The sequence below is a fragment of the Tupaia chinensis genome, unplaced genomic scaffold (assembly GCF_000334495.1).
Source record: "Tupaia chinensis unplaced genomic scaffold, TupChi_1.0 Scaffold000096_1, whole genome shotgun sequence".
In the NCBI taxonomy this organism is placed as follows: Eukaryota; Metazoa; Chordata; class Mammalia; order Scandentia; family Tupaiidae; genus Tupaia; species Tupaia belangeri.
This window is the reverse complement of record NW_006159558.1, coordinates 2,540,998-2,557,217: the sequence shown is the minus strand read 5'-3', so window position 1 is coordinate 2,557,217 and position 16,220 is coordinate 2,540,998. Positions and strand designations below refer to the sequence as shown.

The following is a 16,220-nucleotide window of genomic DNA, read 5'->3' as shown; positions in this document are numbered from 1 at the left end:
GAGATGGTGGTGTGGTGGTTAAGGGTACTGGACTCCCACAAGGTTTGAGTCCCAGACCTGGCGGCTTGCTTTCTCACTTTCTCTCCCTCTCTCTCTTGCTCTCACTCTGTCCCTCTATGGTCAGATTGATTGATTGATTAATAAGTAAGTAAATTTAAATAAAATAATTAAAAAAAAGAAAGATAGCACCCTCAACAGTCTTGATGCTGTGACCCACCTCGTGCCCAAGCCCAGCCCCAGCGCATGTGATGAGTGGGCCTGGAGGTACGCAGAGGTCTCCGAGTGTGGACCTTGGGACTTCCCACGTGGGTAGCCGAGCGGAGCACTTCATCGTACTGCAGAGCCGCTGTCTGTTCCTGCTTGATTATAATCTTTGCTGACTGTTGCGATAATCATGGTATTCCAAACAGTTTGTATGTGGGAAAGCTGCCTCTAGTTTTGTGTTAAAATATATACCCATCCCTTTTTTTTTTTTTTTTGAGAGGTTTTTGCTATAGGGCTCGTGCGCTTGCCAGACAGACAGAGAGAGACAGAGATAGAAAGCGAGAAACCACCCCCCAGGGGGGATGGCCATGCCGCAATCCCTTCTCCTCCATTCTCCTCTCGGGATCTTGGGCACACATGCACACGCACCCGGAGTGAGTTTTAAGCCACTGGGTCCGGGACTCGAACCGCGGTCGACTACATGAGAGTTCAACGACATAGCCATTACGCTAACTGCTGGTTCCTATATACACTCATATCTTAACTATAAAAATTTTTCAGGGAGTCAGCAGGTGGCATGGAGGTTTAAGGTGTTGGATCCCAGATGGCTGACCATGTGGTTCGAGTCCTGGACCTGGCAGCTTAAAAATCAGTCTGGCACATGGATGTGTGCCCAAAATCCTGAGAGGAGACTGGAGGAGAAGGGATTGTGGCATGGCCATCTCCCCTGGGGGGTGATTTCTCTCTCTGGCAAGAGACATACAGCAAAAAACTAAAGACAAAACAAAAAAACCTCTCATGGATACAAACCATTAATCAAGGAAAGGTTTTCTAGAAATCAAAAATGGCTCTTTCATTGTAACAGTATTAGTTAAGCTTTTATTTACTAATTGGTTTGTCATTCTTTATATTTAGAATTTTTATTATGTAAAAATAGAAAAAAAAGTTTTTGATTAATTTCATGAGAGCGAGACAGAGAGAGCAGCACTATCTCAACAGGATCTCATGCCACACTTTCCATCAGCCTTGCCAGCCAGCCAGGAACATGTGTGACCGTCATGTACAGGTCGGCCTTGGAACCAGACCTGCTGTCTTCCATCTCGATCTGACAGTGCTTGAGCAGCATGTGACTGCTGTGCCACCAAGCCAGCCCAGCATTTGAGACGGTTGAAGTGCTGTGTACATCTTTGAAGTGTAGTATCCAATCTCGTATCACATACAGTTCCAGGGCACATTGAAACGGCATTAAGAGAACATCCCAGAACATCCTGCCTTATGTACATAGTGATCATATTCGTAAAAACTGTTCTACTAAGGAGGGCTACCTAGAAGATATCAATGATAATATGGCAAACGTAGGCGGTACAGAACTCACCTGTCCTGTTTTGGCCTAGGAAATGTTCGATGCTACTTTGAAAGATCGAGAACTGAGTTTTCAGTCAGCTCCAGGTACTACCATGTTTCTGCACTGGCTAGTGGGAATGGTGTACGTGTTCTACTTTGCCTCCTTCATTCTGTTACTGAGAGAGGTAAGTCCTACTGGGAAATGCTGATACTGTGCATTTAGGAAGAGGACTTCTGTTTGATCACTAGTCATGCCTCAGTGTCGATGGTGATTTCCTAGCTAAGCCATATTTTTTTACTGTTCTATTCTAAGCAGGAATAATGAATCGATAGGGAACTTTGACTTGATAGCTTTAAACTATTTTCAGTTGTTTGTTTTAGAAATTGACAGGTTTTAAGATTTTCATCTATAATCAGTTGTCAGTTTGAATGATGATTAGATTGAGAAGAAAAATCGCTTGTTTATTTGATATATATTGTAGTCATTCTTTGATACAAACTCTTAGAATTTTGTGTCATGTGAGCCTGTCTCGTATCAATTTAAGGAGTTGTAAAGCTGGAAATACCCAAAGGAGACAATACTCTTGTAGGATCAGATACTTAAAACAGTTTTTACAGTCAGGATGCTTTAGGATTCCAGTTCTTTTGCCAGAGGGGTAGCTTTATTAATCCCGCTTTCAGAATCTGGTCCTTAGTGGGACCAGCAGTTCGCGTAATGGCTATGTCGCTGAACTCCCATGTAGTCGACCGCTGTTCGAGTCCCAGACCTGGTGGCTTAAACTCATACCGGGTGCGTGTGCATGTGTGCCCAAGATCCCAAGAGGAGAATGGAGGAAAAGGGATTGCGGTGTGGCCATCCCCGGGGGGTTATTTCTTGCTTTCTGTCTGTCTGTCTCTGGTTGGAAACACCCCTATAAAAAAAAACCCCCCTAAAAAAAAAAAAAAAAAAAAAAACCCAGAGAGAATCCAGTCCTTAGTGATTTGAAGATGAAAGCAGTCATGGTGTTCCATGACTACCCATCTGTAGCCCAGTCTTTGCCCCTTCGTCAGTGAGTGCTTGTGTTGTGCCGGTACAGTGCTGTGTGCAGAGGTGATTATACTGGGAATGGCACGATTGCAGTTCCCATGTCATGGCCCAGAGAGGACCAGCCACAGGGGGGCTACTACACCGAGGCTGGTGATGGAGCTGTACAGCTCCAGGGGCCAGGCTGCCCATCTGGTGGAGTGGAACCCAAACATGGAGATTGCGTGTAGTGCTCGGTGTACTCGACTCTTTGAAAGATTTGAGAAGGGGTGGGATTGGGGGCCAAAACATACAGTATAAGTTTAGTAAATTCTTTTTTTTTTGAGAGAGAGATTTTTGCTATATGGCATGTATGTGCACTTGCCAGAAAGACAGTGAGCAAGAAAGCGAGACATCACCCCCCAGGGGGAATGGCCACGCCGCAATCCCTTCTCCTCTGTTCTCTTGGGATCTTGGGCACGCACGCATACGTGCCCGACGTGAATTTAAGCCACTGGGTCCGGGACTCAAACCACAGTCAACTACTTGGGAGTCCAGCGACATAGCCATTATGCCAACTGGTGGTCCTAAGTTCAGTAAATTCTATTTGCAGATAAAGTAAGTTACAAAAGGTTCTGTTTGCATTCTTTAATTGAAACAAATGGTTGAGACTAAAGTAAGTATAACAATGTTTTTTAAAAATTTGTAATTATATGTAAACTCTATGTTGTTAATTGATAACTGTTTTATAATTAATTTTCCATTTACCAGTGTGGTCTTTTATTGAAACAGAATTCTAGTACTTTGGAATTTGATAGAACCTAAAAGATGGAAGATACAGACAAATATTTGGGCAGATTAGATGCTTCATGGTATTGGGTTGCCAGAAAAGTCATAATATATTTTTCTAGGTTTTTCTATGCAAAAATGCATCGTGACTTTCCCAACAGACCTAGTAGGTAATTCAGTGGGTCTGAATCACCCAGACTGGCACTGACACTCATCCATCACTCATCACCATGGCTTCTGGGTCGTGATGGTTTCTATTTAAAGGGGTAAAAGGATGCATATGTTATAATGGTGATACTGAGAGGCTGTACACTTTTTTAATCAATGTAATTCTGGGGAACGTAAGACAAATCAGATCTATTTAGTTCATGTATATTTGCAATATAATCCCTTGAACAGATGATACAATGTAGTAATGGTTTTGTTTTGTATATATTTCATCTCAGAGATCTAAATTTCTTGGTAAACTGGATTCAATGCATGTTTTTTCCCAGCAAATAATTAAAAGCATCAATGGACATCGTACACAGGGTAGTTTTCATAGATTCTGATTTATGGGACTTACTGTTTTCCCAGAAAAACTATATGAGTTTTCTGGGACATAGTTTTAGATGCCAGAATAATTTTAGGATGTTTTATTTTTTGTTAATATTTTAGTTCATATACAGAGCCAGAAGACAATAGTGAGTATTTATAACCTTAAAAATACATTTGTAGGTACTTCGACCTGGTGTCTTGTGGTTTCTGAGAAATTTGAATGATCCAGATTTTAATCCAGTACAGGAAATGATCCACTTGCCTATTTATAGACATCTCCGAAGATTTATTTTGTCAGTGGTGAGTACGCCTTTTCTTTTCTTTGACAGGGAAATAGACCCAGAGAGAGAGATTTTTGTAAAGGTCCTATCAGTGTCGTGCTTCTCCTTTCCCAGCCTCCCAGGTAATTATTAGGATTGCAGGTGAGCACCGCAGTGCCAGCGGTGTTCGGATGGGCATGGGAACTACACTCGGATAGCACCACCCGTGCCTCTCCCAGCCTCCCCACCGCGTGCTGTTCCCTTTGTGCCACTGTGCCTGGTGGGCCTTGTTTTTTCTGAATAAAGTGCTTTACCTTTTAGTTTTTCTCAGTTTTTTGTTTGTTTATAATCAAGAGGTCTAGTAGAGTACACTGACCAACTGACAGGAGTCTTCAAAAAGTTCCTGGAAAATGTGTATTATTAAAAAAACAAAAACTATTAAAAAAACAAAAACTACACGGATTTCAATTTCTTGTTACTGAAGTAAACTCATACTTTAATTTTGTTTTTCCATGAAATTTTTTGAATATTTCTCTCTGCTTGTGGAACTTACTTATCAAGGTCAGTTTAGGGGTGCTGAATTATTGTCAGTGTTTATTGAAGCAACAGATATTTGTTATGGCTTCTAAACTTAAAAAAATTTAGAAGGGCATATGCCCTTTCCAGAGAGAGAGAGAGACAGTGAGAGTGAAAGAGAAATCACACTCAGAGGGGATGGCCACACTACAATACCTTCTTCATTCTCTTCCTGGGATTTTGGGTACACATGCACAGATGCCTGGCATGATTTGCAAGCCATCGGGTACCAGACTGGAACTATTGTCAGTCATGTGGGAGTGTAGCACCTTAACCTCTATGCACTTCCTGGCTCCCTAAATTAATTTCTTTTTCTTTTTTTTGAAGAGGTTTTTGTCTTGGGTGTGTGTGCTCACTGGAGAGAGGCAGAGACAGTGAGAAGGAAAGTAAGAAGTCATCCCTGGGAAGGGGTATGGCCACACTGTAATCCCTTCTCCATTCTCCTCCTGGGATCTTGGGCACACATGCGCCTGATGTGAGTTTCCAGCCGCCAAGTTCGGGACTGGGAACTGTGCTCAGCCATGTGGGAGTCCAGTCATGTAACTGCTTTGCCATCTGCTGACCCCTAAATTAAATTCTTAACAGAACATCTCAAGGTTTCTTCCCTACTTCAAAGAAGAAATTACCTAGTTTGTCTGGACCCAGCCAATTGCATGATGGTTAAGGTGGCTGGATCCCACATGGCTGACAGTGGTTTAAGTCCTGGACCTAGTGCTGTGTGCTTGCATGCCCAAAATCACAAAAGGGAAAATGGAGGAGGAGAAGGGATTGCATTATGTCCATCCCCATCCCCATGGTTATCCTGATCCCCATGACCATTGCCGTCCCCATGACCTTCCCCATCCCTGTCCCTATGACCTTTCTCATCCCTGTCCCCATGACTTTCCACATCCCCATGACCTTCCTCATCTCTGTCCCCATGACCATCCCCATCCTCATGACCATCCCCCATCCCCAAGCCTACACTTTCTCACTTTTCCACTCCCTTTTTTTTCTGGTGAAGACAAATACCCTCTAGCAAAACTTTAAAAAAAAATGAAGTTTTTCCAAATATTAAAAAAACAAAAACTACACGGATTTCAATTTCTTGTTACTGAAGTAAACTCATACTTTAATTTTGTTTTTCCATGAAATTTTTTGAATATTTCTCTCTGCTTGTGGAACTTACTTATCAAGGTCAGTTTAGGGGTGCTGAATTATTGTCAGTGTTTATTGAAGCAACAGATATTTGTTATGGCTTCTAAACTTAAAAAAATTTAGAAGGGCATATGCCCTTTCCAGAGAGAGAGAGAGACAGTGAGAGTGAAAGAGAAATCACACTCAGAGGGGATGGCCACACTACAATACCTTCTTCATTCTCTTCCTGGGATTTTGGGTACACATGCACAGATGCCTGGCATGATTTGCAAGCCATCGGGTACCAGACTGGAACTATTGTCAGTCATGTGGGAGTGTAGCACCTTAACCTCTATGCACTTCCTGGCTCCCTAAATTAATTTCTTTTTCTTTTTTTTGAAGAGGTTTTTGTCTTGGGTGTGTGTGCTCACTGGAGAGAGGCAGAGACAGTGAGAAGGAAAGTAAGAAGTCATCCCTGGGAAGGGGTATGGCCACACTGTAATCCCTTCTCCATTCTCCTCCTGGGATCTTGGGCACACATGCGCCTGATGTGAGTTTCCAGCCGCCAAGTTCGGGACTGGGAACTGTGCTCAGCCATGTGGGAGTCCAGTCATGTAACTGCTTTGCCATCTGCTGACCCCTAAATTAAATTCTTAACAGAACATCTCAAGGTTTCTTCCCTACTTCAAAGAAGAAATTACCTAGTTTGTCTGGACCCAGCCAATTGCATGATGGTTAAGGTGGCTGGATCCCACATGGCTGACAGTGGTTTAAGTCCTGGACCTAGTGCTGTGTGCTTGCATGCCCAAAATCACAAAAGGGAAAATGGAGGAGGAGAAGGGATTGCATTATGTCCATCCCCATCCCCATGGTTATCCTGATCCCCATGACCATTGCCGTCCCCATGACCTTCCCCATCCCTGTCCCTATACCTTCCCCATCCCTGTCCCCATGACCTTTCTCATCCCTGTCCCCATGACTTTCCACATCCCCATGACCTTCCTCATCTCTGTCCCCATGACCATCCCCATCCTCATGACCATCCCCCATCCCCAAGCCTACACTTTCTCACTTTTCCACTCCCTTTTTTTTTCTGGTGAAGACAAATACCCTCTAGCAAAACTTTAAAAAAAAATGAAGTTTTTCCAAAATAAACTCTTTTTTTGAGATATTTTTGTGATAGAGCATGTGCGCTCACCAGAAAGAGAGAGACAGAAAACAATAAATCACCCTCCAATGGGGACACCATGCTGCAGTCCTTTCTCCGCCATTCTCCTCTTGAGACTTTGGGCACACTCACACATGTGCCTGGTGTGTTTCAAGCCCCCAGATTTGGGACTTGAACCACAGTTGACTATGTGGGAGTCCAGTGATGTGACTATTATGCCATCCGCTGGTCCCCCAACATAAACTTCTAAAATTAATATTGTGCCCTTGAGAAACTTCCCATAGCCATTAACAAAAGTTATGTCTTAGGTGGATACAGGTAATTTCCTAAGTTGCAGGTGAATTGTCTTTCCTTGTAGGTTTCTAGCCTTCTCCTTATGCACCAGGCAGTGATTTTCTTCTGTGGCTCCTGTTTAAGTCCATGTGCCCAAGATCAGAGGCAGATCTTTACAGCAGAGCACTGGCCTCCCTCAAAATGCGATTTTACACAGTGATCCCAGGATAGTGTGTAGACTGAGCATGCCCAGGCTCTGGGTGGGTACAGACCTAGACTGCACATGAGTTGAGTATGGTCAGGAGACTGCCTGCCTGACTTGGGAGTCAGTGGCCATCTGGTGTCACACCCTGCTTCTCACCGCAGATTGTCTTCGGCTCCATCGTCCTGCTGATGCTTTGGCTTCCTATACGTATAATTAAGAGTCTGCTGCCTAATTTTCTTCCGTACAATGTCATGCTCTACAGGTAAGTTGGAAAATTTTGGAATGGCTTTACTAATTTATCACTGTGAGGGAATTTGATGTTCAAATTACCCTAAACATTTAAAACATTCATTTCTTACAAATCATCTGACAGTTAAATTTTTTTTAAGAATTACTTTATTTAACTTTATTTATTTATTTTTGATCAGAGAGAGAGTGAGCAAGCGAGAGCAAGTGTGTGTAGCCAGGTCTGGGAGTTGAACCGTGATCTGCCACGTGGGAGTCCAGTGCCCTTAACCACCAAGCCGTGTGCTGGCCCCCTGATAGTTAAATTTTTGTCATATTTTAGATCATGTTGCAGTTTAGGAAAAATGACTTGTGAAGACCCAAGGGGCAGTGATCATGCCCCACGGAGGGTGTAGGGAGATGCTTTCTCCCTTTCTCTGTGTGGCGAGTCCACGTACTCTGGCAGTTTAAAAGCTGGCTACAAAGCTTGTCAATGAAAATCTTTTTTTTTTTTTTTTTTTTTTTCCCCCGAGTTGGCTGGAGGGCACATGGGCTCACTGGAGAGAGACAAGACAGACAGAGGGAAAGTAGGAGATCACCCTCACCCAGGGGGTGGGGGAATGGTCCTGCCACCGTCCCTTCTCCATTTTCCTCTCAGGATCTTGGGCATGTGCACATGCGTGCGCAGCAGACCTTTCAGGCCACAGGTCCGGTTCCACACAGTGCAGTTGGACACATGTAATCCAGTGCCTCACCATGTGTCGCCTGCTGTCCCCAGAAATGTACTACTGTACGTGCTCAAGTCACCTGGAAATCTCACGTTTACCTTCCCTTTCTTAGGGACTTGCGTTATTCCCCCAGTAGCTTTCCCAGTTGCAGGAGAATTGAATTTCTTCAAATTTACTTTAATTACTTGTAAAATCTTTTCAATTTTAATTCCTTAAGGTTTTTGACTAATCTAAACATTTTGCCATTTTACTACCTTTCTTTAGGCCTTCTTACTCTTTATTTATGATTCATCCTCAATACTTCTAGATTTTTTTAAAGGATTATTTTATTTATTCATTCATTTATTTTTAATTTGACCAGAGAGAGAAACTGAGAAAGCAAACCACCAGGTCCGAGACTCGAACCATGGTTGACTACATGGGAGTCTATTATGCTATCTGCTGGTCCTTTGTTTATGACTTTTTAAATTATTACTTTTTTTGTAGTAACACTTATTTTTCTGCACTTCACACTTTTGTAGATTGGAGGATAGTTCTCTATTTCTTACCTTTAGTGTATATCTTGGTCCAATCATGAGAACCAAGAAACACAGTTCGGCCTCTACGTAGTACTGGGATAAATCTGTTTTGAGTACTCAGTTATACCTCTAAGTTTAGCAAAGTTTTGTGCTGCGTGGCAGTATTGGGTCCAATCTTCCATTTAACAATATTGAGGGCTCCTTATATACCAGGTACCTTTCTATGTGCTAGGGACATAATAGAGAATAAATCTAGATTTTTAAAAAAATCTCTCCTCCTGTAGAGCTTATGTTTTAATGGGGGAGACAGACATTAAAATAACTTACCAAAAAGGGGTTGGAGAAGAGTGGTCAGGACGATGTGGCAGTTTAGGAAAAGTGACTCGTGAAGACCCAAGGAGCAGACAGTTGAGGAAAGCCCTGAAAGAGATGAGGAGGGAGTGAATCATGTCAGTCTTTGGAGGCAGAGTGTCCTTGCAGAGGGTTGGCAGATGCGGTGGCACCCATGTCTGTTTCAGGAGCAGCCAGTGGGGGGGGCACTCTGGCTTAGTAAATAGAGAAGGCACAGGAGTGGGCCATCAAGTCCAAGCAATCATGGAGAACCAGCTCCAAGAGAGCCATGTAGGCTAGCCTACGCATGTTGGCTTTCTCTTGAGCAAGTTGGGGAGCTCTTGAAGGCTTGCGCAAAGGAGCGCTCTAACTTAGGTTTAAAGAGGATCACTTTGGCTGCTGTGATAAGAGACTGGGTTGGAGTAGCCAGGTCAGAAACAAGCCAGTGAGGAGGATGAGTCGGTGGTGTTGGGGGGTGGGGGGGTGATGATGATGATGGAGGCAGCAGTGGAGGCTAGAAGTGGTTCCGATGTGGGGTTGGGTTAAGGTATAGCCTGCAGAACTCCTGGCTGTCTGGACGTGTGGTATAAAGAAGAAAGTCAAAGATCGGAGTTTGTCTCAGCACCTGGAAGGATGTAGTCGCCATTTACTGAAATGACGACTGCAAAAGAAGCAGGATTGAGAGAACATGAGGAATTTGATATACCTGTACATCAAACAGCTGCATATTGGGTCGTCAGAAAAGTCTTGACGTATTTTTCTGTTTTTCTGTGCATGACTTTTCTGATGACCCAATATATTCATTTCTTTAAAAAAAATTTTTTATAAAAATTTTCTTTTTTGTGAAAGAGAACATGGGAGAGAAATGGGAATGGAGGATGGAAGAGGGTATTTTTGCCTGGCTCTCCTGCCGTAACCTTCTAGTTAGCTAGGACCGTGGGTGTGTACAGCTGCACCTGGCCGGTTTTAGGTTGGGCTAGGAATCAGAACTGGACCTCCCCTGTGGCCTCAGGCACTATGCAGCAGCACCCTCCTACTTGTGCCGCTGTGACTGGGTCTTTTTAAAATTTTTAGTTGACACATAATAGTTGTACATATTTGTGGGAATAGTGTATATATTCTTTAAAAAAATTTTTTTATAAAAATTTTCTTTTTTGTGAAAGAGAACATGGGAGAGAAATGGGAATGGAGGATGGAAGAGGGTATTTTTGCCTGGCTCTCCTGCCGTAACCTTCTAGTTAGCTAGGACCGTGGGTGTGTACAGCTGCACCTGGCCGGTTTTAGGTTTGGCTAGGAATCAGAACTGGACCTCCCCTGTGGCCTCAGGCACTATGCAGCAGCACCCTCCTACTTGTGCCGCTGTGACTGGGTCTTTTTAAAATTTTTAGTTGACACATAATAGTTGTACATATTTGTGGGAATAGTGTATATATCTTTTTCTTTAGTTTGATGTTTGAATCAGGGTAACCAGGGAAGTTGATATCAGACACCAGTTTTAAGATGCCCAGTACATGTTGTGTTGTTGTGAAACATTGAATTGGCTTTTTGGATACACAAGATAGGCGTTAGGGACGATGCCTGAGGAGTAGATGGAAATACACAGAAAGATGTTCCAAACCACAGGAGCAAATGCAGATGAGGGAGGAGAGGTCCGGGTGTGGGATTGAGAACCAGCCTTGATGAAACATTAAGGTCATGGGCGACCCCTTAGCAAGAACAGTTTTGATGGCATTGGGAAGGCCTCACTGGGCTCGAGAGAACGGGGGGAGAGGCAACAGACAGTGGGTTTGTCCACCTCTACGAGGAGCTTGGTTTTAGTCACATCAGATATGTAATATAGCGTGGAATTGACATGGTAAATCATGGCTTTCTGTCATTGTCCTAGTGATGCTCCAGTGAGTGAACTGTCCCTTGAGCTGCTTCTGCTTCAGGTTGTCTTACCAGCACTGCTTGAGCAGGGACACACAAGACAGTGGCTGAAGGGTCTCGTGCGAGCGTGGACAGTTACCGCCGGATACTTGCTGTGAGTATGGGCAGTGACTCCTTAGGCGTGTATGTCATTTTATTTGTCTAGTAACCTTTCTGAAAGAGATGTTCCATGCCCCACTCAGGAAAAATTAGTTTTAATAAGAGACAATTTTGTACTATCTGTACATTATATATTGGGTTGTCAGAAAAGTCATGACATTTTTCTGTGTAGAAATGCATCATGACTTTTCCAATGACCCAGTCATATTTCTAAAATAAAAATTTTTATTTTTTAAATTATTCTGCATTTTATAGAGATACACATGCTTTTTTTTGTTTGTTTGTTTTTGCCTTTTTAAAGAAGTTTCCTGCTGGTTCAGTTTCTTTTATGTCATTACACAGGGTAAAAAAGGTTTTTTTAGAGCTTTAAAAACTAACTCATTTTTATTTTAGAACAACTAACCCGATAACTGAGCTCTTCTCAGATTTGATTCATGAATTGTTCTGTCATCTTGTTGTAGTTACTTATTTTTTCCAAAATTTTTGTGCTAAATTCTTACTTAAAAGTTACATCTTTGTGATTTAAGAACTTTTCACACAATTTTTGTCAACCTGTACGTATTGTAACATGAAACAGGGATGTGGTTGTATTTGAACATCCGTCCTCCAACTACTGCTTCCCGCAGTCTCATTTTGACTTGCAGATCGGAGGTTTCAGTTGACACATAATAGTCATCTGTAGTTTTTTCCCTTCCTTAAGGTACTCACATAAGTATCTTGTACATTGTCTTTTTTTAGTTCCTGATTCTTTCTGAGATATGATTATAAAAAACATAAACTAGATTGAATTTATGGGATATTCTGAGTTAGTTAACATTAAGTTGAGAAAGGTTAAAGTAGGCACTGTATTTAGATCATACTGAGGCAACAGTGCTATGTACAGATTTTATGTGACATTTTGGCGTGCAATGGGGACAGATACGGTGTCGTATTTTGGTCAGGCTCTACCTGTGTTGCAGTCCTTCTACCCCAGCCTGTCTGTGTCTGAGACCACAGGCACACACTGCCACACCTGACTTGCAGGCAGCATCTTGTTATGTCGCCCACACCGGATATGAGCTCTCGCTCCTCCAACCTCAGCCTTCCATGCCACCACACCCAGTATTATAAGATGGGCCAGCAGTCAAACCCGGGCCTTCCATGGTCTTCAGCTTGCCAGTGGCAGGATCCAGGGCATGCTGTTGTGACTGGACCCCTACACGTGCATGTTCTGCCCTTAGTAGTAAAATACTGAGGCGCTCTCTCTTGTCTGTTATGTTCTGACCTGAAGTGAGACTCTCTACTGATGTAATTTTTGCATAGGGATCTTCATTCTTATTTATTGGGAGACCAGGAAGAAAACGAGAACAGTGCAAACCAGCAAGTCAACAATAACCAACATGCTCGAAATAACAATGCCATTCCCGTGGTGGGGGAAGGCCTGCACGCAGCCCACCAAGCCATACTCCAGCAGGGAGGGCCTGTTGGCTTTCAGCCTTACCGTCGGCCTTTAAATTTTCCTCTCAGGGTAGGTACTTTACAGACATAACCAGAGGTAAAGTTTTTAAAAATTTCTATTGCCAGTTGGTGCTGTTAGCATGCACTCCTCTTGTGTAGACATGTCTTTCTCTTTCCTGACAAGACCTATGTTTCCTTACCCTCAGTGTACAGCATGATATATGTAAATAATCAGGTAAGTTTGTGAAATATTAGAGGTGGATTATACATAGAGTTGAGATGTCACGTGCTCTTGTTTTAGAAGGGGAGAAAAGACGCTGGAATAAATAAGAAACTAATGTTTTTTTTTAATTTTTAAAATAATTATTTAATTCCATTTGTTATTATTATTATTTTTTTTAATTTAACCATTTAACCAGAGACAGCAAGCGAGTGAGAGAGAGAGAGAGAAGGGGAAAGTGAGAAAGCAAGCCACCAGGTCTGGGACTCAAACCACAGTTGGCCACGTGGGAATCCAGCACCTCTAACCACTGCACCACCTGCTGGCCCAAGAAACTAATGTTATCGATACAATTTTACTGTATGTCAGGAACTGGAATGGGCATTTTAAGTGTTTTTGTCCATTTTAATCCCCACCCAAATATCATAAGGTCTGAGTGGTAATCTCATGTTTATTGTTGGAAATGCTTAAGGTCAAATTGGTTAAGAAAGTGCCTGTCCCATTGTCTTTAAAGAATTATCTGGGGAACCAGCAGTTAGCGTAATGGCTGTGTCGCTGGACTCCCATGCAGTCAACCACGGTTCGAGCCCCGGATCCAGAGGCTTAAACTCATGCCGGGCATGTGTGCGTGCGTGCCCAAGATCCTGAGAGGAGAAAAGAGGAGAGGGGATTGAGGTGTGGCCATCCCCCCTTGGGGGGGTGATTTCTTGCTTTCTGTCTCTCTGTTTCTCTCTGTCTTTCTGGTGAACGCACGCACCCTATAGCAAAATCTCTCTCTCAAAAAAAAGAATTATTTAATTTTATTTATTGTTATTATTTTTCACTTTGCTGTAGGGCATGTGTGCTTACCAGAGGGAAACAGTGAGAGAGAGAAAACAATCTGCCAGGTTTGGGACTTGAACTGTGGTCAGCCATGTGGGAGTCTAGAACCTCAACCTCCATTCCACCTGCTGGTTCCCCTCTGGTCTTTTTTTTTTTTTTTAATGAGATTTTTGCTGTAAAGCAAGTGCGCTCACTAAAGAGAGAGAGAGACAGAAAGCAAAAAAATCCCCCCCCCCATTTTGGGGGGAGGGTGGTCATGCTGCAGTCCCTTTTCCTCCATTCTCCTTTGGGATCCTGGGCACACATGCACGTGCTCCCAAAGCTTTAGGTTGTTGGGTCCAGGACTTGAACCGTGGTCCACTACGAAACCATTACACCAACTGTTGGTTTCCCCCATGGTCTTTAAAGTAGCAAATGTTTAGTCTGTGATTCAGAATCTTGTCAGAATGTAAGTTGATGACTACTGTATGATTATAATGACATCATTCTTCATTTGCATTTGAGTCTTTCATATTTTAAAAACCTTTCAATAATACCAGTTTGTGAGTCACATCACTTTGAAACTTGGGCGGGTTATCAGCCTCATCTTTTTTTTTTTTTTTGGTAAAAATAGTCATTATATACTTCCTTTGTGGGTTATATGTAGGTTAAATGTGTCCATGCATTTAGTCTTTCAGCAAGCATGGTCTGAGTGTCTGTGGTGGTGTCAGTGCCCCGAGACACAGAGAAATCATGCACACAGTTTTTGTCCTGTCAGAGCTTTCAGTCTTTTTGAGGAGAAAAGAAAGCAGTGACAGATTAGGGTTCTCGTGGCTGTTTACAGAGGTGCTGTGACTGGTTCAGTCAGGGGCCACTGGTTCCTGGTATGGGTGCAGAGGAATCTTCATGGAAGAGGTGGTGCCTGAACTGACTTTTTAAAGTTGAGAGGCCAGACAGAAAACATGAAAAATGGGAAGGGATGCCAGGCATATGCCAGGACAAGGGCATGTTAGATAATGGTAGGCTTGAAACTGCAGATAATGGAGTCTGTTCAGAGGTTGTGGTGTGTGTGGGTGTGGGGAGATGAGATGAGATCGGGAGGAGGGGAACAGTCAGCGCTAAGGCAGAGACCAGATGGTGGAGAGCCCGGCGGCACCTTGTGTGTGCGCTAGTCCGCGCCCATGGAAGGGCCCTTCCTGCTGCCTCACCCCCGCGAAGGTCTCTTCCTGATGCAGCAGCTTATTCTAGAGGACTTGGTGCATAACCCTGAGGGAAACATGAAGATCTTTGTCTTTATGTCTTCATCTTAAAAGCAGACCTCCTAGTCAGCTCTCACTTTTCTTTTTTAGTTTGCCCTCTCCAGAGACAGAAAAAAGGCCTTCTAAGCAGAAAGTATTTCCAGGCCAGATCAGAGACAGAATTTCTAACAGATTTTTCAGTCTTTCCCCATCCCATTGCCCTCTTCACTGCCTTTCTGCCCAGGAAAATCCTTCCCTTCCTCTCTGCATGTGTCTTTTTTCTCCCTAAGGTTTTTGCCATATGGCTCATGTGCTTCTGGAGAGAAACAGAGAGGGAAAGCGAGAAATCGCCCCCTTGAGGGGATGGCCATGCCACAGTCCCTTCTCCATTCTCCTCTCAGGATTTTGGGCACAGGTGCCCAGTGTAATTTTTCAGTCCCCTGAGTCTCGGCTCAAGCTGCGGTCAGCCGTGTGCGTGTCTAGTGCCTTAGCCACTACACCACCTACTGCCTCCTCTTTTATTTTTTATTATTTAAAAATTTATTTTATTTAACTTTAATCCATTTATTTATTTAGTTTAATTTGATCAGAGAGGGATAGAGTGAGAGAGAAAGTAAGAAAACAAGCCCCCAGGTCCAGGACTCGAACCACAGTCGGCCATGTGGGAGTCCAGTGCCTTTAATCACCACACCATCTGCTGGCTCCTTCTCCTCTTATTTTTGAAACAATTTAAAAATATTTTTGCCATAGCCAGAGAGAGATACAGAGACAGAGAAAGTGAGAACTGAGACCCCCACCCCCCAGGTAGGATGGCCACGTTGTAAACCCTTCTCCTCTTTGGGCATGCACAAAAATGTGTCTGGTGTGTTTTCCAAGCCTCTGAATCTGGGACTGCAACCACCGATTCAGCCATGTGGGATCTAAGCATCTTACCCTCCACACCAACTGCTCTCCACCCCTTAAAAACAAAAACAAAAACAGACACAAACCAGGAAGACAGGGTCTCACTGTGTAGCAGACTGGCCATGGCTTCCCGAGTCCCTGGGATTAAGGGAGTGTATCGCCAAGCGTAGCTGTTAGGTTGGCCCAGGAATGGAACTTGGGCCTAGCCTGTGGCCCCAGCCTGTGATGCAGAGTCTTACCAGCATGTGCTACCTTAGTCCAACTACCCATGTGTTCACTTTCCATCTGCACTTCTCAGTACAGGAGCCTCTCACTAC

The 16,220-nt window shown here is 43.4% G+C and overlaps 1 protein-coding gene across 1 annotated transcript in view; it reads left to right on the top strand.

The window, feature by feature from the left end:
* MARCHF6 (membrane associated ring-CH-type finger 6) overlaps positions 1 to 16,220 on the top strand; it is a gene marked incomplete in the record, with an annotated part of 65,570 nt that overhangs the window by 24,962 nt on the left and 24,388 nt on the right. Inside the window, 5 exon segments of the mRNA XM_027769889.1 lie at positions 1,599 to 1,733; positions 4,058 to 4,177; positions 7,637 to 7,737; positions 11,162 to 11,299; positions 12,607 to 12,811. Of these exon segments, the coding sequence (XP_027625690.1) occupies positions 1,599 to 1,733; positions 4,058 to 4,177; positions 7,637 to 7,737; positions 11,162 to 11,299; positions 12,607 to 12,811 (699 nt within the window).